Source organism: Schistocerca gregaria, chromosome X (genome assembly GCF_023897955.1).
Source record: "Schistocerca gregaria isolate iqSchGreg1 chromosome X, iqSchGreg1.2, whole genome shotgun sequence".
Taxonomy (NCBI): domain Eukaryota; kingdom Metazoa; phylum Arthropoda; class Insecta; order Orthoptera; family Acrididae; genus Schistocerca; species Schistocerca gregaria.
Window position 1 is genome coordinate 32,704,996 of NC_064931.1, and position 21,966 is coordinate 32,726,961.

The window sequence follows — 21,966 nt, forward strand, 5'->3', positions numbered from 1 at the left end:
AATTTGACCCAGAATCATAAGCACTGAAATATGACATCACACATACCCTCAACCCTTTAAGTTTCATTTTGTTTTCTCTTCCCTTCTAGGTGATTCGCTTTCTTTGTCAGGCACTGTATGTAGTTAACTTCTTCCAGCATTAATAGCCTCATCTAGACAAAAGTACTTTGGAGAGGAATGTAGAAACATTTCTTACCGCAGAGCTGAGTCCTAAGCTTGATGTAAACATTGCTCCCAATCGTGAAGACTTCTTTGCTACTGAATGTAAAGATAATCTGGCCATCTTTTGTGATATGGTAGAATTGCCATCTTCCAGATATTTCAGCACTAATGGAATTTGAAACATAGATAATGAAAAGTTAAAAAGGGAACAACTGATTTATATTATGTTATCAATGAAAGATTGTAAGAGCAAAGACATGTGCCTTCATTCATCTCATTATTGAAAAACCAAGATAATCACTTTTGACACATTCTTCACATTTTATCAATGTTCACCTTCAATTCAATCTTCCATTTGTTTTACAAATTGCAATATATGTTTCACATCTTTTTGCTCAATTTTAATTTAGATGTCATGAAAATAATTTTACCACTAAAATACAAAACTGCTGAAATAAAGTACTTTTGTAGCTAAGTAATAAAACATGTTAAATTTTTTTATGAATTTTGTACTACAGAAATGAAGTAAAGCAGTTCCTGAACATAAAAGTAAGCTACTGCATAGAACTGCTGAAATCAGCAGCAAAGAAAGAATGGCAAATTTCATAAAGAATCATAAGATTCTAAGTTCTGTGCAACAAATTTTCATATGGAGTTACATCAATAGAGATAGTACACTAATTTCAAGGCAGCAAAGTATGATATTTGATAATGTTTGGTATCAATAGTGCTTCTTTTTTATTATATATATGGCTTTTTTTTGTGGTTTTAGGGCGCACAACTACAATGGTCATTAGCGCCCTGACTAATTTAGGAATGTACCGCGAGGCACAAGGTTAAAACAGCAACTAGAAGGGTCAACACTATAAAAGACGTATTAACAGGCATAAGATTAAAAAACTACAGCATAATCAAACGTCCTTAGACAGGTGTGTCAAGTTGATAAAACGAAGTACACGAGCAGCAGCTCCTGGGTCATCCGCTAAAATGGCATCCAGAGTACATGGCAGGCCAAGATCAAGACGCAGCGTAGTAAAATCCAGACAGGACGTTAAAATGTGGCGGACCGTCAGCAATTGCCCACATGGACAGAACAGCGCCGGCACTGCCGTCAGCATATGGCGATGGCTGAACTGGCAGTGTCCAATTCATAGCCGGGCCAAAACGACCTCCTCCCGCCGAGAAGGACGTGAGGAGGACGTCCAAGCTGCGGGAAGAGGTTTCAAGGCCCGAAGCTTGTTGTCCGTAAGTGCAGCCCAATCGGTATGCCACAGCGATAAAATGCGCCGACAAATGACCGTGCTACAATCTGATGAAGGGAAACAACAAGAAGCCGTCCGAGGCTGGAGGACCGCAGCCTTGGCCGCGGCATCTGCAGCTTCGTTCCCAGGGATACCGACATGACCAGGAACCCACATAAAGCTAACTGGAGACCCGTCGTCCACCAGCTGCTGAAGAGAGCGTTGGATCCGGTGCACGAAAGGGTGAACCGGATACGGATCACTGAGGCTCTGGATGGCGCTCAGAGAATCGGAGCAGATGACATAAGCAGAATGTCGGTGGCGGCAGACGTAAAGAACAGCCTGGTAGAGGGCAAAGAGCTCAGCTGTGAAGACCGAACAATCGCCATGTAGCCAGTATTTGAAACTTTGTGCACCGACAATAAAAGAACACCCGACCCCGTCATTGGTCTTAGAGCCATCTGTATAAATGAAGGTCATATTAATGAACTTCGAACGAAGTTCGACAAAACGGGAGTGGTATACTGAACAGGGGGTAACCACCTTTTGGAGCGAGCGGAGGTCAAGGTGAACGCGAACCTGAGCCTGTAGCCTGTAGCCAAGGTGGCGTGTGGCTCTCGCCCACTCTAAAGGTTGCAGGAAGTGAAAAATCAAGGAGTTGAAGGAGGCGGCGAAAGCGAACTCCAGGGGGTAGCAGGGCAGAGACATACAACCCGTATTGACGGTCGAGAGAGTCGTCAAAAAAGGAACGATATGATGGGTGGTCGGGCATTGACAGTAGCCGACAGGCGTAACGACAAAGCAGTATATCGCGCCGGTAGGTGAGTGGCAATTCACCGGCTTCAGCATGAAGACTCTCGACGGGACTAGCAAGCCGTAAACCCCGATGTTGTATGGAGTTGAGGCGACGTGAGATGCCTGTCAAATGTAAGACCTAAAAATTTTGTTGTCTCCACGAATGGGAGAGCAACGGAGCCGAGTCTTAAGGACAGTGGGAGAAACTATTTGTAGCGCCAGAAATTAATACAGACTGTTTTCTCGGAAGAAAAATGGAAGCCATTGGCGACACTACAGGAGTAAAGACGGTCAAGAGAATGCTGAAGACAGCGCTCCAGGAAACATGTACGCTGTGCACTGCAATAGATGGCAAAATCGTCCACGAAAAGGGAGCCTGATACATCATCTGGGAGGCAATCCATTATTGGATTGATCGCTATGGCGAAGAGAGTGACGCTCAAAACGGAGTCCTGTGGCACCCCATTCTCCTGGCGAATGGTTTCTGACAGGACAGAACCCACACATACCCTGAACTGTCGATCCATTAAAAAGGAACGAATAAAAAGAGGGAGACGACCGCAAAAGCCCCATGTATGCATGGTGCGGAGAATGCCTGCCCTCCAACAGGTGTCGTAAGCCTTCTCCAAATCAAAGAACACAGCCGCGGTCGGGCGCTTCCGCAAGAAGTTATTCATAATGAAGGTCGACAAGGTAACCAGATGGTCAACAGCAGAGCGGCGCCAACGAAATCCACATTGTACATTGGTAAGTAGGTGTCGAGATTCAAGCAGCCAAACCAAACGAGAGTTAACCATAACGCTCCATCACCTTACAGACACAGCTGGTAAGCAAGATGGGTCGATAACTGGAAGGCAAGTGCTTTTCCTTCCCCGGCTTAGGAATCGGTACAACAATAGACTCGCACCAGCATGCTGGAACATGTCCCTCAATCCAGATGCGATTGTAAGTACGAAGAAGGAAACCTTTACCGGCAGGAGAAAGGTTTTTCAGCATCTGAATATGAATAGAATCAGGCCCCGGAGCGGAGGACCGTGACCGGGCAAGTGCATTTTCGAGTTCCCGCATGGTGAATGGGGCATTGTAGTTTTCACAATTCGAGGAGTGGAACTTAGGTGGCCGAGCCTCCTCTGCCTGTTTTCGGGGGAGGAAGGCAGGGGGGTAATGAGTGGAGCTCGAAACCTCTGCAAAAAAGCGGCCGAAGGCATTGGAGACATCCTCAGGGGCCACAAGGACGTCATTTGCGACCGTCAAGCCAGAAACTGGTGAGTGGACCTTAGTGCCAGATAGCCGGCGCAGGCTACCCCAGACAACAGAAGAAGGAGTAAAATTGTTGAAGGTGCTTGTGAAAGCAGCCCAGCTGGCTTTCTTGCTTTCTTTCAAAATACGACGACACTGCGCACGTAATGGTTTATAATTGATACAATTCACCACTGTAGGGTGGCGTTTAAACGTGCGTAAAGCACGTCGACGAGCACGTAAGGCGTCTCTACATGCTGCAGTCCACCAGGGGACCGGTACGCGGTGTGGAGAAGAAGTAGTGTGAGGGATGGAAAATTCAGCAGCAGTGAGAATGACTTCCATGAGGTGTGCGGCCTGACTATCGCAGCTTGTGAAGGTTTTATCCTGAAAGGTTGCCCTGGAAGAGAAGAGCCCCCAGTCTGCTTTGGAGATGTTCCAACTAGTTGAGCATGGAGAGGGGGTATGATGCAGGAGATGGATAACACACGGGAAGTGGTCGCTCGAATATGTATCAGAAAGCGCATACCACTCAAACCGGCGTGCAAGTTGGGCAGTACATACAGAGAGGTCTAAATGGGAATAGGTGTGAGAGGTGTCTGAAAGGTGCCAGTATTGAGGCAGATAAGATTGAGCTTGTTGAAAACGTCTGCTAACAGAGAGCCCCTCGGACAGGATGCTGGAGAGCCCCAAAGAGGATGGTGAGCATTGAAGTCTCCAGTTAACAAAAATGGTGCAGGGAGCTGAGCAATAATTTGCAGCATGTCTGCCCTGGTAACGGCAGACGACGATGGAGTGTAAACGGTACAAATGGAAAATGTAAAAGTGGGGAGAGTAATGCGGACGGCAACTGCCTGCAGGCCGGTGTGCAATGTGATGGGATCATAGTAGATATCATCCCGGACCAGCAACATAACCCCTCCATGAGCCGGAATACCTGCCACAAGGGGTAAGTCAAAACGCACAGAAGTGTAGTGTGCCAAGGCAATTTGATTGCATGGGCGTAGCTTCGTTTCCTGGAGGGCTACGAGGAGCGGACGGTGCAAGTGGAGCAGCAATTTCAAGTCCTCTCGGTTGGAGCGAATGCTGCGAATATTCCAGTGAATAAGTGCCATCGTGAGAGAAAGAAGGTGCAAGAAGAGGTCATCTCGAAGGCCGCTGAGGGCCCGGCTTCGAGCGAGAACTGCCGCCGCTAGCAGGAGGCGGACAGTCATCGTCCATTTGTTCTATAGGTTCATCGGCCATCTTGTGAAGATGGCCGGGAGGGGGAGCTTCCTCCGCTGGTTAATGGCCAGATGTTTGGCTACCAGCGGTGCGGCCAGGCGAAACGGATGATGGCCTGGGGCGGCAACCACTGGGGGGCGCAAGAGGAGAAATGCGCTGTGGCGGGGAAGGAGAACTGTGCTTCCTATGAGCCTTCTTGGAAGGTCGTTTTGTGGAAGGATTGGTCGATGGCTGAGGGTTCAAGGTACGTAGAAGGTCTGCACGAGACGGTTCTTTCTTGAAGGCCCGTGCTTCTGACTTCTGGGTCTTCGTCCTGGCAGAAGCTGATAAAGGTGGTTGTGTCGGAGGGGCGACGGGAAGAAGAGGAGACGTCGACCGGATGATCTTAGCACTGGCCGAACGGACGATCGTAGTTCTGAAGGTCAGATCGCATGTCTGCGTCGCCACCTCCCTGGTAGTCCGAGGAGAGGAGAGACGAGGCGAGGCGAGGCGAGGCGAGGACAGTACTGTACTTCCCCGCTGGGGGCAACGAGGGCTTCCTACTAGCGAATAGCTTGCGAGCAGCCGAGGTGGACACTTTCTCTTTGACCCAAATTTCTTGGATACAGCGTTCTTCCTTGTAGACGGGACAGTCGCGGGAGGACGCTGCATGGTCACCGCGACAGTTCACACGAGGAGACGGAGGTGGACAGTCACCCTCATGGGCATCCCTGCCACAAGTCACACATGTAGCCGCATTGGAACAAGAATGGCGAGTGTGATTAAAACACTGACACTGGTAGCAGCGTGTAGGTGTCGGGACATAGGGGCGAACAGAAATAACCTCGTAGCCCACCTTGATGCGCGATGGCAGCTGAACACTATCAAAGGTCAAGAAAAGTGTCCGGGTCGGTACAAGGTCATTGTTGACCTTTTTCATGACCCTATGGACAGCCGTCATGCCCTGCTCAGCGAGGAAAGACTGAATCTCCTCATCAGTCAATCCGTCGAGTGATCTAGTATAGACCACACCACGAGACGAATTCAAAGTGCGGTGAGCCTCCACCCGGACAGGGAACGTGTACAGGAGTGTGGCCCGAAGCAGTTTTTGTGCCTGAAAGGCGCTCTCAGTTTCTAGTAACAAGGTACCATTACGCAACCTGGTACAAGACTTGACAGATCCAGCTATGGCATCTATGCCCTTCTGGATAACGAAAGGGTTGACACAGGAAAAATCCTTTCCGTCCTCAGATCGAGAAACTACGAGGAACTGTGGGGCAGGCGGTAGTACTTTTGTCACTGGTGGCTGGTCAAGTTTCCGTTTGTGGGCAGAAGTCGAGAGAGGAGAAGAAGAAGAGAAATCCATTGCGGAGGAATCCCCCATGATTGCCAGCGTCTCCGATGGTGCGCTCCTTCTTTCTGGGGATCCTCTCAGAGGGCACTCCCGCCTTAGGTGATTGTTCACACCTCAGGTCACACCTCCCGAGAAACGGTCGGAGGGACCAATCGGCATGGTCGGAAGGTGTCAGCTCAGGCAATCACCCCTCCCTGGGCCTGGCCTTTACCGGGGGGTACGTGCGTGCCTTACTTGTCTACCCAGGGCGGGGAATTAAGCGTTACCCCGTCACCGGCTACGCGTGCGAACGCGTGGGTCGGCCTTCAAGCACGCACAGGGAGGAAGGAAGAAGAGGAAAAAGAAAGGAGAGAGGGAAAGAAAGGAGAGAGGGAAAGAAAGGACAGACTGTCTCAAACGCCAAAGCAGAGACCAGAGAAGGAGAAGAAGGCAATGAGAAGAGTAAGTAATACAGTGAGATGGAGAAGAACAAAGAAAGGAACCAACCAAAGGAAGGAAGAAACCAGAAGAAGTGAAAAACCAAAATGAACGCCAATATAGGTCGTGAAACCGTCCGTCTCTGGACGCAGGCGCTAACTACCCCCTTGAGTGGGAGGGACTCCTTTTAGTCACCTCTTACGACAGGCAGGAATACCTTGGGCCTATTCTAACCCCCGGACCCGCAGGGGGGATATATGGCATTATACCATGACCGAGTAATGTGGCTGCCTGAGAGGGCAATGATGCACTGGATACATGAAATGCTGTATAATGTGAGCAACTTTGTCCCCCACTCTTTTGTAATTCTTCTCTTGGGACAGGAATACTACAGGCTGTAAAAGGAGGGATACGAAAAAAGCTATCAAGCAGATATGACTTAAATTTGGGTTTACAGTTAATTTTGTTAGCTATTTAATTCCTCACAACACCGTGGAGGAGGTCAAAGATTTTTATGGCTGAATAGCTATCTTGCTTCCTTTGTTCCAAACTAAAACTGAATGATGGTTAGTGTAAATCATTTCTCCTTCTGCAACTTGGGTTTTTGTCTAGAAAGTTAAATTGACTGTTATATGTATTTCTGTTACACATAGTGTAAATCATGAATTTTTGCACATTTTCATAAACATAGGCTGTAATATTTAAGTAGTTGTAAATGGGTACAAATTGTCCTTACATCAGTTTTCTTTCACTTTTCATGCATAAATATTCCAACATAAATATTAAGGCAATGAGTGATCAGATGATGAAAATGAGTGAATCATTCATTACGTATATTTATTTATTATTGTGAGGTGACACAACTGTACCTATATCTTTCCTCCTCTTGTATTCATTGATGTATGTTGCCACATCTGTTATTGTTCTTACAGCATCCAGGAGAGCAGGTTTGTCCTTGTGATCATCCTCTGTGCACTGGAAATAACTTACAAATGCCAGAATTACACTACACAGATCTCACTTCAGAAAGCAAAATAATATATATAAAAATTTCTTGAGCTGGCAAAAAGTTTGATTAGATGGAATTATATAATATTAACCAGCATTTAAAATAACAGTATTACCATGTTTTGAATTGCAGTAGATTTTGCATTTCTCTTATAATAGTTTCATGATTTGGTGAATTAATTACTTAAATATCAGGAAAGATCTCCTTTTTACATTTGCGCTAAATCTTAGTGGGTGCAGGTGGTGTGGGAAAGGGGGTGGGGGGGAGGGGGGGGGGGAGGCGTGTTCTTTTGAAGACTAAGCATGAGCTGCTCTCCACCTCTCTGCACACAGACTTTAAATAAGTCCATTATGAATATAATTATCTATTCATCTTTTCATCCATTTGAGAAGCTGGAGCATCTCATCTTTTACACTATTTTGAAAATTAATGGCCAGTGAAAGTTGTATTGTGGAATATTATCACCCTCAGTACTAACATAACTTAAGCCTGTAAGTATTATTATTGTTGCTGCTACTGCTCACAAATGCTACAAACAAGATGTAACAGATTGTCACTAGAAAAATTAATGAAAATGCACCGAAAGTTTATGATAAGCTACCCTTGAATATATGAAAATTTATGAATATCACTAAAAACAATTAACAACTGTGTCAGTATTTTATTAAAATAAGAAATTTGTAAAATCTACACATTATTATGAAAAATCATGTTGTCAACTTTTGAAGATAAGTTTCAAAATAACCATATTACCTTTATAAGTTCATTGAGAATAAGAGGATACTTCAATATCCTCTGAACAGGCTTGATCAGAATTGATCCCATATCAAAACATGCAATTTGGTATCGTAGTGTCTCCAAGCCTTTGTTAAAGATCTTCTGTATACCTTCATCTGATTCATACTGTAAATATGAACAAGAATTTCAAATTAACAAAGGAATACTGAACAATAATTATAAACTGAAACTAAGTGCATCACATAAAGAATAGATTGTGACTGCAGGAACAACCGATCAAGAAGAACTTCATGTTATCTTTTTTATGCACAACATCTGTGACACCCTTAGATCTTATCACAATTGCAAAACTGCAGATTTTCATGGCCATTGTCATTGAAGGTAAGATCTTCTAGGTTGTTAGGCTGCATCTTGGTACTCTTTAATTTCTTCTACATGACTGACACTTGGACCCCTCTGCTGTGATCTTCTTCAGGATCTTCTGGTGCTTAGGTTTAACTAAACCCTGTCAAAAAAATAGTGACCTGTTCACTTATAGAAAGGAGTTTTCCCACACTTATTCTGAAGAAGTGGAGTTATTGGGTAAAATTCTTCCAGCTACTATTGGTGAGCTATCGTCATCGGAAAGAAAGTGAAACAATCAGAGCAAGAAAGGAGACATGTTTATCAAAGTATTATTATCGTGCTGCAGAGGAAGCTTCCTGTTTGTTTGTGCTCATCATGGTGCTCTTTCATGGCAGGAAGCTATGAAGCTGGAAGCCTATGGCTGCCTTCTCTATTGAAGTTACCTTTTTACTAGGAAATATCAACTGCTTCTCAGACTTTCTTTCAATAAATGTTGGTTTTCTTGGCCAGCACACACAAGTTGTTGTCTTGCCCACAGTTCACGATGTTCTGCTTCTGCAGATTTCATACTTCCAACGGCATGTGAGGTGGTTGTTCTGTCCTTCCCATTTTACCTATACATACTACGTCACAGCGACACATGGCTTCATAGATTACCACAGTGCAGAGGTAATCAGGTGCAGTCACTTTGTTTCAGAGAAAGTCTCTTATTTTGTCCTGATTGAAAAATGTTGTCTGTATGCCATTTTTCCATAGAATTTTGCTGATGCACTCAGTAACTCTAGAAACTAATGGTTCCCTAACAGACAATGGAAAATCCAGGATAGAATGTAACAATACGAGAGAAGGAAAGCTGCTACTCACCATATAGCGGAGATGTTGAGTCGCAATAGGCACAATAAAAATATTCACACAAACATAGTTTTCAGCCATTAAGGCCTTTCTCAGCATTACACACACATACATACACACACAGGCGTGCGTGCAAATGGCCAAAAGCTATGATTGTGAGAATATTTTTATTGTGCCTATTGTGACTCAACATCTCTGCTATATGTTGAGTAGCAACTTTCCTTCTCTCGTATTGTTAGGTTCCATAACAGTGAGAGATGATGATTCCTTGTCCTCCTTTTTAGCATAACTAATAATATTTTGTTTGAAAAATCTTTCTATGGATAAGCCACATAGTCTTGTCTTCTTTATGAAATCCATCTCTGATTCCAAGCCATTCACCAATGTGAAAGGCACATGAAGATAGTGTGTTGAGCACTGCTTGCTTCTGGGATGGATGGTGGTGCACAAGGGAATTTAGATACCCATTTGTGTTTGTAGACTTTCTATACAAAAGTGTTGTCAGATCTTCTATAGATTAACATATATTTCTTTCCAATGAAAATGGCCTGCCAGTAGTTACTGAAAGAGTTTTACCGAATAACCTCACTTCTTTAGAATATGTGGGGGAAAGCTCCCTTTTATACGTGAACATATCATTGGTTTTTGACAGCACTCAGCTAAACATGAACATCAGAAAATCTCAGCAGAGTGTTCAAAACTTTAATTGTGTAGACATAATTGAAGAGGAACATGACACGACATAACAACCTAGAGATTTTACTTTCAATGTTGTCTGAATATTTGGTGCCCAATATATGGCCCTCCTTTACATTATTGGCACTACTGAATTTATCGTGTAACACATTCATAAGTAGGAATCAGACGAATTTCAAGGATTTTTTTTTCTGCAACTGCAGGAGGTTTCAACATATAGTATGCCATGATATTTCCAAATAAAGTGTTTACAATAAATCAACAATTTTTTGCCTGTTTTTCTTAAAGGAGTGAACTCCATGTCAATTATTCAGTATGCAACGATTATTCACAATGAAACATTAACTTTTCTTAGTAGTGATAAAGTAACATCCTCTTCTCTTATATGAAAACACAGTTTTCACTATACAATTGTTTTAAAAAGATAAAATGTTTGCCTTGTATTTTAATGCCAGCATTAAAAGAAGGTGTTCCTGTAAGTTCTTAGCAAAATAGTTAGGCTACAAGCACAAGTACACAATGACTGAATGTCTCAGTATTACAATTTGTCCTGAGAACAACTCAAAGTTCTCATTTCCCTTCACAAGCAATCAGCTTGCACAATCTAATTTGGATACTACAGTGCTGATGTCATTCAATTAAGACACTGTGAAAGGGACCACAAAGAGACATGGCTTCCAAAATAAACATCCATTTGTCTCTGCTTTTCTGCTTTCAACCTTTTATCCAAACCAAACAGAGAATGCAATTATTTTAAAAGCTGTATATTATAAATGCAGAAATGTTTGTGCTTCAAAGCAGTTAAAACTAGCAAACAACTCTATGATTGTATAAAATTACTCTTTTCTGTTTTCACATGTAGCAAATGCATGGCTGCCAACTTTCAGACCAGTCTGTTGGTAATCACATGGCAAACATGGAAGCAGGTTTTGGGAGGGGGCTTTCCCAGAAATTTTAGAAGTTAGAAGCTTGATTCGGGCCTTTAAATTTTATATTTCAGACACTCTGAAATTGTAAATGAAAAAAAAAAAATCAGGTTAAAAGTGGAAAATCACCAAACTGGTATCTTGAAAAATTGAAATTCTACTGTGCTTTTTTCATATCCACTCAGGACGCCAGAAAATGACTCATTCAACTTTACTAATATTTTTAAGAAGTCATCATCTCATGGAAATTTTTCTCTCATGTAACTACATGAGTTGACAAAAACCTTGTGATATCTTCATAGAATTTTATAGCAAACGATTTTTCAAACCTCACATGATGAATGTAGCTTCTAATGTCGACACCAATGACATCTTCACCTACTTTGTGTGAGTGTGTATGTGCATTTCAATTCTTCCAGACAGCCGGTTTGATAAATCTTACAATCAATTCTGTAAATAAGGTATTTAGGATGCTACGAAATTTATGAATTCCTGGCTCTTGTTTCAGAAGGAATACATCTACTTTGGTAAGTAACAAAAGTGTATTATGCAAAAAAAAGAAGATATAGATTCACAACTGGATCATTCAGAATAGAGTGTATTCAACTTAACTGAGGGTTGTTTATATTTTTTGAAGCTTCATCACCAAAAGATTTTACCTAAGGTTCCCACTGTTCAATTATTCTGTGTATTGATTGGAGCAAAGAGAGCCATCTTGTGCAGATGTACTTCAGTACTTTATGGGGTTTAGGGACATATATATTTTGACAAAGCTTAAAAGTAGACTGTCTGTTTCAACTTTTAGGAGAATGTAATGAAGATCGATTACAAAATCTTCAGTACCAAAATATTTGAGGCTTTTCACACCTATTTGTTCAGCTAAGTGAAGCAAGTGGCAGAAATAAGTTTGTATTCTTATGTGCAGTTGAACTTTCTTTAAAAAAAAAAGAAGAAGAAGAAGAAGAAGAAGAAGAAGAAGCAACTCCTTTTATATGACCCCCAGTGTATTTGCATCATCACATGCAAATAAAATGCAGTTTTTCCAGGGAATTACTTTTCTTAGAAGCTCTTCACTCAAGAGATTAAAAATATTACCTGGTTACAAAAGCCACACCAGCTGACAGACGAATGCCTGGAAGCTTGTGACGTAGCCTGGTATGAAAGCAGTTTCATTCCTACCCTTTAACCTGACACAGGGAACAAAAATTTTTTGGTGTCACCTATCTTAGTAAGTCGTGGCGACAAAATTATTCGTAGACAGGCTTCCTACATACTCATGAAGGAAACCCTTACAACATTTTAATAGTAGTAGTAGTAGTAGTAGTAGTAGTACATGATTGGCAAAATGTACACAGCACCTTTTCCAAGTTTTTTTTTTAAAAACATCAAATTGTAATATGTTTGTTTCCATAATTTTTAGTAACATCCCATAACTCTCTAAGTAGGGTGATAAATCCATAACAATAATGGACAATCTGTAATAATTGGCAGCCATGCAAATGGCATGACATAACCACCACTTTATGTAACTTCACATATGCTTCTTTGAAAATGTAATTTAGAGGTAGAAATGTCTTACATGGATTTCATTGGGAGGCTTTTTTTTTTTTTTTTTAACTGGTCAGGAATACATCCAAAAAGCCTTAAATGATTAGCGCGAATGGCATTAGCATTAGTAGTCATGACTTTAAAGTGGATTCCCCAAGTCCATAAAATGCTTGAAGGAAGTACCCGTAGGGTAACTGATGGAAGTATTTTCAGCAGACAGACAGAGGATGACAAACTAAAGGCCAAAATACTAAATGTCTTTTTCCAAACTTATTTCACAGAGGAAGACTGCACTGTAGTTCCTTCTCTAGATTGTCGCACAGATGACAAAATGGTAGATATCAAAATAGAAGACAGGATAGAAAAACAATTAAAATCGCTCAAAACAGGAAAGACCGCTGGACCTGATGGGATACCAGTTCAATTTTACACTGAGTACGTGAAGGAACTTGCTCCCCTTCCTGCAGCGGTGTACTATAGGTCTCTAGAAGAGCATAGCATTCCAAAGGATTGGAAAAGGGCACAGGTCATCCCAGTTTTCAAGAAGGGACGTCGAACAGTTGTGCAGAACTATAGGCCTATATCTCAAACGTCGATCAGTTGTAGAATTTTGGGAAACGTATTATGTTCAAGTATAATGACTTTTCTGGATACTAGAAATCTACTCTGCAGGAATCAGCATGGGTTTCGAAAAAGACGATCGTGTGAAACCCAGCTCGCGCTATTCGTCGACGCGACTCGGAGGGCCATAGCCACGGGTTCCCAGGTAGATGCTGTGTTTCTTGACTTCCTCAAGGTGTTCAATACAGTTTCCCACAGTCGTTTAATGAACAAAGTAAGAGCATATGGACTATCAGACAAACTGTGTGATTGGATTGAAGAGTTCCTAGATAACAGAATGCAGCATGTCATTCTCAATGGAGAGAAGTCTTCCGAAGTAAGACTTATTTCAAGTGTGCCGCAGAGGAGTGTCATAGGACCGTTGCTATTCACAATATACATAAATGACCTTGTGGATAACATCGGAAGTTCACTGAGGCTTTTTGTGGCTGATGCTGTAGTATATCAAGAGTTTGTAACAATGGAAAATTGTACTGAAATGCAGGAGGATCTGCAACAAATTGACGCTTGGTGCAGGGAATGGCAATTGAATCTCAAAGTAGACAAGTGTAATGAGCTGTGAATACACAGAAAGAAAGATCCTTTATCATTTAGCTACAATGTAGCAGGTCAGCAACTGGAAGCAGTTAATTCCATAAATTATCTGGGAGTACGCATTAGGAGTGATTGAAAATGGAATGATCATATAAAGTTGATCATCGGTAAAGCAGATGCCAGACTGAGACTCATTGGAAGAATCCTAAGGAAATGCAATCTGAAAACAAAGGAAGTAGGTTACAGTACACTTGTTCGCCCACTGCTTGAATATTGCTCACTAGTATGGGATCCGCACCAGATAGGGTTGATAGGAGAGAGAGAGAGAGAGAGAGAGAGAGAGAGAGAGAGAGAGAGAGAGAGAGAGAGAGAGAGAGAGAGAGAGAGAGAGAGAGAGAAGATCCAACGAAGAACAGTGCACTTCGTTACAGGATCATTTAGTAATCATGAAAGCATTATGGGGATATGATAGAAAAACTGCTGTGGAAGACTCTGCAGGAGAGACGCTCAGTAGCTCGGTATGGGCTTTTGTTGAAGTTTCAAGAACATACCTTCACCGAGGAGTCAAGCAGTATATTGCTCCCTCCTACGTACATCTCGCAAAGAGACCATGAGGATAAAATCAGAGCAATTAGAGCCCACACGCAGGCATACCGACAATCTTTCTTTCTACGAACAATACGAGACTGAAATAGAAGGGGGAACCGATAGAGGTACTCAAAGTACCCTCCGCCACACATCATCAGGTGGCTTGCGGAGTTTGGATGTAGATGTAGACGTAGATGTAGATTTCCTTATGGTGTGTTTACAGAGTGTCTTGGTACAGCAGTGGTTTTAAAAAATATTGCTTCTGATTTCGGCCATACTGAACATTTTTATAAATAGTGGCCAAAATGTTCCCTCATTTCAAATCAATCAATCACTATACAACTTCTGGCATTGGCAATGGGAAACAACAAGTTTTCAGACTTCTGTTACAGGTCAACACAACTGAACTGTGCACATACAGCAATCAGTATGGGAAAAGACTCCCGAGTCAACAGTCAACAACAGAGGGAAATGATAGCAAATTAATGACAGATCAATGGGAAGAAAAACATTTGTGATAACTAATTGCATTAATAGTTATAGGTACTGATAATTTGCTTAAGTGTGAGTGAAGAACACAATGCACGTTATCTTAGGTTGTGATGAGTGAGAGGAAACCATATCAATAGAGAATAGGTAATACATGAAACATGATGTTTTTGCCAATATGCACCAGCAAAAAACATACTTTCATGATTAAAGTGACTTTGCAAAGCTTAAAGTAATTGAAACTGTTCAACAGATCTTTCAGTTAGGGTCATGCTGTAGAGCAACAATACAGGCACATAAGTACTTTTAGTAATTTAAGAACCTAAATCAATTGCAAATGAGGATACTCCTCATTATCAGTCTGCATTTACCACAAATCTTCCAGTACCAAGATAGCACAAAAGAACACAAGTCAGTTCCAGTAATAAGACAGAATAAATAACATATATAGAACATTGTAGAGCAATATCTGTCACAGGGTCCAGAAACAAACCACACGTTCAAACATGATGAGCCCTGACAAAGAAAATCTCCCCAAAAATACAGGTGGCTTTATAAGTCGTCATTTATGTGAAAATATGGCCCAAAGCCTTTGCAAGATATATTCTGCAAATCACAGAGCTAAGTAAACAGTCAATTTTCATACATCTAGAATTCTCGAAACAATTTGCTGATATGAGCAATTTCTTTTAATGTGTTCTGCGCAACATTCTTTGAATGTGTAAGTAGTATGGCTGACATAATTGCTTCAGTCCTAGGGTACAGAGAATGCATCCCAAATGCCATGCAGTGCACTATCTTTGGGAAGCATATGATTTCACATATCAAGGACATCGGTAACCCTGCATTATGTAATTAATGTAAATTTTTTTTCATAATTAATAAGAAGTGAAAATCTAATTTTTAACATCTACTGGTGTTACACATATAATTTAAGTGTGCGTAACTTTATCTGGGGGGAAGGGGGGGGGGGGGGGGGAGAGACGACACTGTTACACTAAGGTTTCTTCTTCACTTTTTCCCATTTCACTATGGTATCAGCATTGTTATATGAGTTGTGAGAACATAAGTGGTAACTGGCGGTTGTATGCCCTTCTTGACACCACCTTTCCTGCCACAATGGAACTCATATACCACATCTGGCTGTGTCTACAGTAAATCTCGTGTTCAAGTTTGAGAATGTTTCTTCTAAACGTTTGGGTAGCATGTATCTGATATGTGTAACACCAGGAGATTCTTCAAATTAGATTTTCATTTCTTATCAGTTACACATTTATGACAAAAAAATTTACTCTAATTACATCTCTGTTCATCTCCTCCTTCCCCCCCTCTCTATGTCCATTTTCTCCCTCCCCCCTCTCTGTTTATCTACTCCTCTCCCTCCCTCTGATCTTGAGCCTTGTTTATTATTATTGCAAATTCAGACTCTGTAGCACTATTGTAATCATAAGCTGATAAGCCACAAATACAAATTTTCTGTTTTCTGTGAAAACAGACTGCAATGAAGAAAACAAAATGGCACATTGCTGTATACACAGTTTCTGTTTAAAAATATATTTAATGAGAAAGAATATGTATGGGAGAAACAATTTTTCTAATGGTTTAAATACTCAACAATCAGAGTTGTGAGAAAGAAAACAAAACCACACTAATTCAAACAACTGAAAAGCACAGTAGCCTCTTTCTTGCAAGGTTTTAACAGAAAAGCCATATGTTGTTGTTTAAAAAATATATAACCTGTATACATATAAATATTCTTTAGAGTATCACGCAAAAACATGATATGTGTGTATATAGTAATTACACAGGGTGGTCCATTGATAGTGAGCGGGCCAAATATTTCAAGAAATAAGCATCAAATGAAAAAACTGCAAAGAACGAAACTAGTCTAGCTTGAAGGGGGAAACCTGATGGCGCTATGGTTGGCCCACTAGATGGCACTGCCATAGGTCAAACGGATATCGAATGTGGTGTTTTTTTTTTTTTTGAACCCCCATTTTTCATTACATATTCGTGTAGTACATAAAGAAATATGAATGTTCTAGCTGAACAACTTTTTGGCTTTGTGATAGATGGCGTTGTAATAGCCACAAACGTATAAGTACGTGGTATCACGTAGCATTCCGCCAGTGCGGACGGTATTTGCTTCGTGATACATTACCCTTGTTAAAATGGACCGTTTACCAATTGTGGAAAAGGTCGATATCGTGTTGATGTACGGCTATTGTGATCGAAATGCCCAATGGGTGTGTGCTATGTTTGCTGCTCGGTATCCTGGATGACATCATCCAAGTGTTTGGACCATTCACCAGATAGTTACGTTATTTAAGGAAACAGGAATTGTTCAGCCACATGTGAAACGTCGACCACAACCTGCAATAAATGATGATGCCCAACTAGGTGTTTTAGATGCTGTTGTGGCTAATCCGCACATGAGTAGCAGACAAATTGTGCGAGAATCGGGAATCTCAAAAATGTCGGTGTTGAGAATGCTACATCAACATCTATTGCACCCTACCATATTTCTATGCACCAGGAATTGCATGGCGACGACTTTGAATGTCGTGTACAGTTCTGCCACTGGGCACAAGAAAAATTACGGGATGATGACAGATTTTTTGCATGGGTTCTATTTAGCAATGAAGCGTCATTCACCAACAGCGGTAACGGAAACAGGCATAATATGCACTATTGGGCAACAGAAAATCCACTATGGCTGTGACAAGTGGAACATTAACTACCTTGGCGGGTTAATGTATGGTGAGGCATTATGGGAGGAAGGATAACTGGCCCCCATTTTATCGACGGCAATCTAAATGGTGCAATGTATGCCGATTTCTTACGTAATGTTCTACCGATGTTACTACAAGATGTTTCACTGCATGACAGAATGGCAATGTACTTCCAACATGATGGCTGTCCAGCACACAGCTCGCGTGTGGTTGTAGCAGTATTTAACAGCATATTTTATGACACGTGAATTGGTTGTTGAAGCACCATACCATGGCCCGCATGTTCACCAGCTCTGATGTCCCCAGATTTCTTTCTGTGGGGAAAGTTGAAGGATATTTGCTATCGTGATCCACCAACAATGCCTGACAACATGCGTCAGCACATGGTCAATGCATGTGCGAACATTAAGGAAGGCGAACTACTCACTGTTGAGAGGAATGTCGTTGCACGTATTGCCAAATGCATTGAGGTTGACAGACATCATTTTGAGCATCTACTGTATTAATGTGGTATTTACAGGTAATCACGCTGTAACAGCATGAATTCTCAGAAATGATAAGTTCACAAAGGTACATGTATTACATTAGAACAACCAAAATAAAATGTTCAAACATACATATGTTCTGTATTTTAATTTAACAAACCTACTTGTTACCAACTGCTCATTTAAAATTGTGAGCCATATGTTTGTGACTATAACAGCGCAATCTATCACAAAGTGAAAAAAGTGGTCCAACTAAAACATTCATATTTATTTACATACTACATGAATATGTAATAAAAAATGGGGGTTCCTATTTTTAAAAAACTCAGTTGATATCCATTTGACCTATGGCAGCGCCCCACCTCGTGGGCCAAGCATAGTGCCATCTGGTTTCCTCCTTAAAGCTAGACAAGTTTCGTTCTTTGTAGTTTTTTTTTTTGTTTTAACACTTATTTCTTGAGATATTTAGCCCAGTCATTATCAATGGACCACCCTGTATAAAAAAAACACACATTGTTATGTGAATGCAATGTTGTGTCAAAATTCAAAGTATCTGGTGAAGAATTTTCAGGAATTTAAGATTTTGGACAGATGAATGTTTACATTTTTAATTTACACAAATTTCTTAAAGGATGTATTGATCCTTTCCAGAAGTTTTCGTCACAACTGCTTTTACTCATCAGTTGAGGATGGAGTCAAATCTATGCTGCAAACTTTAGTGGTTGTTTCATCTCGGATTTCAGAAGTTCACTTTTTGTGAATTGCATGTTATTTCTCTGGACATTTCATTTTTTAAAAAATTTGAAATCTCTATATTACCCAGAACTCACGAAATTCCTCTGTGGCTTATTGTGATTTCCACTCAGTGCTTTGTTGTTACTCATTTGATTTTGTTTTGTTTAGTGGGTACTGCCAATGCCTTGTACACTACCTGATCAGAAGTCTCTGGACACCTGTTAGTGGACATTAATAAGGGGGTATCAAACCTTCACCTTTATGATGGCTCGAACTATGCTGGGGACACTTTCAATGAGGTGCCTGAATGTCTTTGGGGGAATGGGTGCCCATTCTTCCTCAAGAGCTGGGATCAGTGGTGGTGGTGATGTCGGACACTTAAGTCTGGAGCAAAACTGACATCCTAACTCATCTCTAAGGTGTTCCATTGTGTTCCTCCACACCACATCACCACCTCCAACTGTACTTCACTATTGGCATGACACACGATGGTAGGTAACATTCTCCAGACATTTGCCAAACCCAAACCCTTCCATTGGATTGCCACAGACAGTGGCACGATTCTTCACAAATTGCTCAGCCACTGCCCAGATGCATCGCTCTTTACACCACCTTGAGCATCACTTAGCACTGATTACAGAAATGTATGGCTTACAAGGAGTTGCTCAATCACTGTACCCCAATTTTTTTTAACACCCTATGCACAGCCATTATCCTAGCTGCACTGCCGGTAGCACTTTGAAACTCACAAGTACTTCTTTCCAACAATTTCGTGCACATTTTTACAATCCCCCTACATAATAGTTGACAGTCCCTGTCTGTCAGTACATGTGGTCTGTCTGGTCTTGGTTCAGCTGTGCCCGTTCCTTTGCATTTCCACATCATAACCACATCACTAACAGCTGACTTGCACAGCTTTAGAACAGCTCAAATGACCGATGGATTTGTCACTAAAGTGACATCCAATGGCTAGTCCATGTTCAAAGTCACTGAGTTCCAAAAAATCTGTTTTGCTTTTACTGCTTCTCTACTGACAACACAATACTCTCCCCCCCTCCTTTTATACTGGCATGTCTGCCTCTCTTGACATCTAGTGGTCAGTTCCACATTGCACGGGGTGTCTGGGTCCTTTTGATCAGACAGTGCATGTACTACTTATATGTCCACTGTTTGTTTGTGTGTGTGTGTGTGTGTGTGTGTGTGTGTGCGTGGGGGGGTGGGGGGGCGTGAGTGGGCATGCACACACACGGATGGGGTCACCTCCACTCTCCTCTCCCTCTCCGTAATGGGTTATGAGATAGGAAAAATAAGAGGTTGGGCATGGGAGAGGAAGAAAGAGAGGATGAATGCAGGACAGAAGAGTACACTCCAGCATTACATTTGATTTTATACTGTAACCTCTAATAATTTTGAAAATATATTGTCTGCCATTCACTTCTTAACATTTACTGTTTCTGTTTTGTTTCCCTCTTACAAATATGATAATTTTCTTGGAGGGCTAAGAGGTGAAAAACTGATTCTAGATGTACATCATTATGCTTTCCATACCTACATTCCCTGTAGTCAGTTCCTAGTTGCCTTCGCCAGTTCCTAGTTGCCTTGGAAAAATATATCCATGCTCTTGTGGGCTTTTTATATCCGATGTTCCATCTTCTCTTAATTTGTCCCCCATATCTCCTGCCATGTGTGCTGTACATAACTGTTTAATTCCTGCTTTCTGGTGCATTCAGGGGGCATAAAATAGGTCTCAGTAAGTTTTTCTCTACTATAACAAAACATGGGGTGACAGATTCTTATTATTGTATTAATGCTATAGCAGACAATCTGAAATTCAATACAGAAGGTCTTCAAAGGGCTTTCCTTCTGCAGCAATGAGCGAGTAGAGCCTTGAACTAAATTCTGTGATGACTCTCTGAAGAACATTATTTTAGACTGCATCAATCTTTTTTGACACTGCAGAACCAATTCTCTCTGAGTATTGCAGCTGCATCTTTGAAGATTGTCATTCATATAACCCCATTAAAAATAATTACATAATTTGAGATGAGGACTATAAGGGGGCCACTCCAGTGAATGCTAAGGTGTCCTGGGCAATGATCTGATCTTTGACTCTACAAGAAATCTGACACATCTGCTTTACAGCTTGGATGTGTTCCATCCTGCATAAACCATTAGTTTTGGAGCATTTGGTTGTGTTGTGCAGCTCGTACAAATTTATGTTCCAGTACCTGTCTGTATTTGTCTTCTGTGACAGGTCCATCAATAAAAATGGACACAATAATACACTGTGTACTGGTTGTGCACCAAATAGTGACTTTTTGTTGATGATGTAGAGTAGCAGTTTGAAGATGTGGCTTGCAACAGCCCAGTAGTGCCAGTTCTATTTGTTGAAGTACCCATGGAGATGGAAGAATTCCTTATCACTACAACAGATCTGACCTGTATCAACTGTCCCATTTTCAAAGGCCTGAATCATCTCATTTCCGAAAGAGTATCAAAGCTCCATATCCCTGTCCTTCAAAGATTGGTACCATTGAATTCTGTTAGGGAAAAGATAAAGTTTCCTTTCCATTATCCTCTGGAGAGACTGTTGTGAAAACTTGAGTTGCTGAACTGCATGTCTTGTTGATGCAGTGGGCTCCTCATTGAATAAGGTTTGCACTAGTTCCACATCATCCAGTGCTAAAACCAAGGGTGGTCATCTTGAATGACCCTTCCTGGAATAATGTGGGGGGGTCTGGTCTTTTCAAAACAATTTATCAACCTGTTTAAAAAAAAACCAGGGAAAACATTATACAAAATCTGTATTGGAGAATGCTTAATTTTTTTCATCACAATTTTACTTCCATTCTTTACCTTAATCTCACTGAGCAGTGGTCATTTCGGGTGGGGCTGTTCTTGGAGCAGTGTGCTCTTGAATGCATGTCTCACCACACTGATGCAGTCAGGATTTGTGTAAAATGTCTCTATGAACAACACACACCTAATTCCAGTCTTAAATGTGAACCAAGATATTGGTGAGTGAGTTATAGAATTTTCAAAGCTGCAATACAACTATATCATGAGCAGAATCATTTATGGCCTACAATTAAACCACGGTACACAAATAATTTCTAAAACCTATTTTGTACCACTCCATATGTGGTTTTCTGTTATTTTAGGGAACCACTTTGGAATGAAATTGTTTATCAGCTGAGCAATTTTAAGCTTTATCTTCTGAAAAGGTGTTGTTATTTATGCGTATTTGTGACTGTAAC

At 41.3% G+C, this 21,966-nt stretch overlaps 1 protein-coding gene across 2 annotated transcripts in view; it reads right to left on the bottom strand.

Moving 5' to 3' along the window:
• The window catches only part of LOC126299570 (dynamin-binding protein-like), a 226,270-nt gene that overhangs the window by 110,047 nt on the left and 94,257 nt on the right, over nucleotides 1-21,966 (bottom strand). For both annotated transcript variants that reach the window (XM_049991569.1, XM_049991570.1), the window contains 3 exons: nucleotides 8,174-8,323; nucleotides 7,281-7,386; nucleotides 197-327 (listed from right to left, as the gene is read on the bottom strand). In XM_049991569.1, the coding sequence (XP_049847526.1) occupies nucleotides 197-327; nucleotides 7,281-7,386; nucleotides 8,174-8,323 (387 nt within the window). The remainder of the gene's footprint in view (nucleotides 1-196; nucleotides 328-7,280; nucleotides 7,387-8,173; nucleotides 8,324-21,966) is intronic.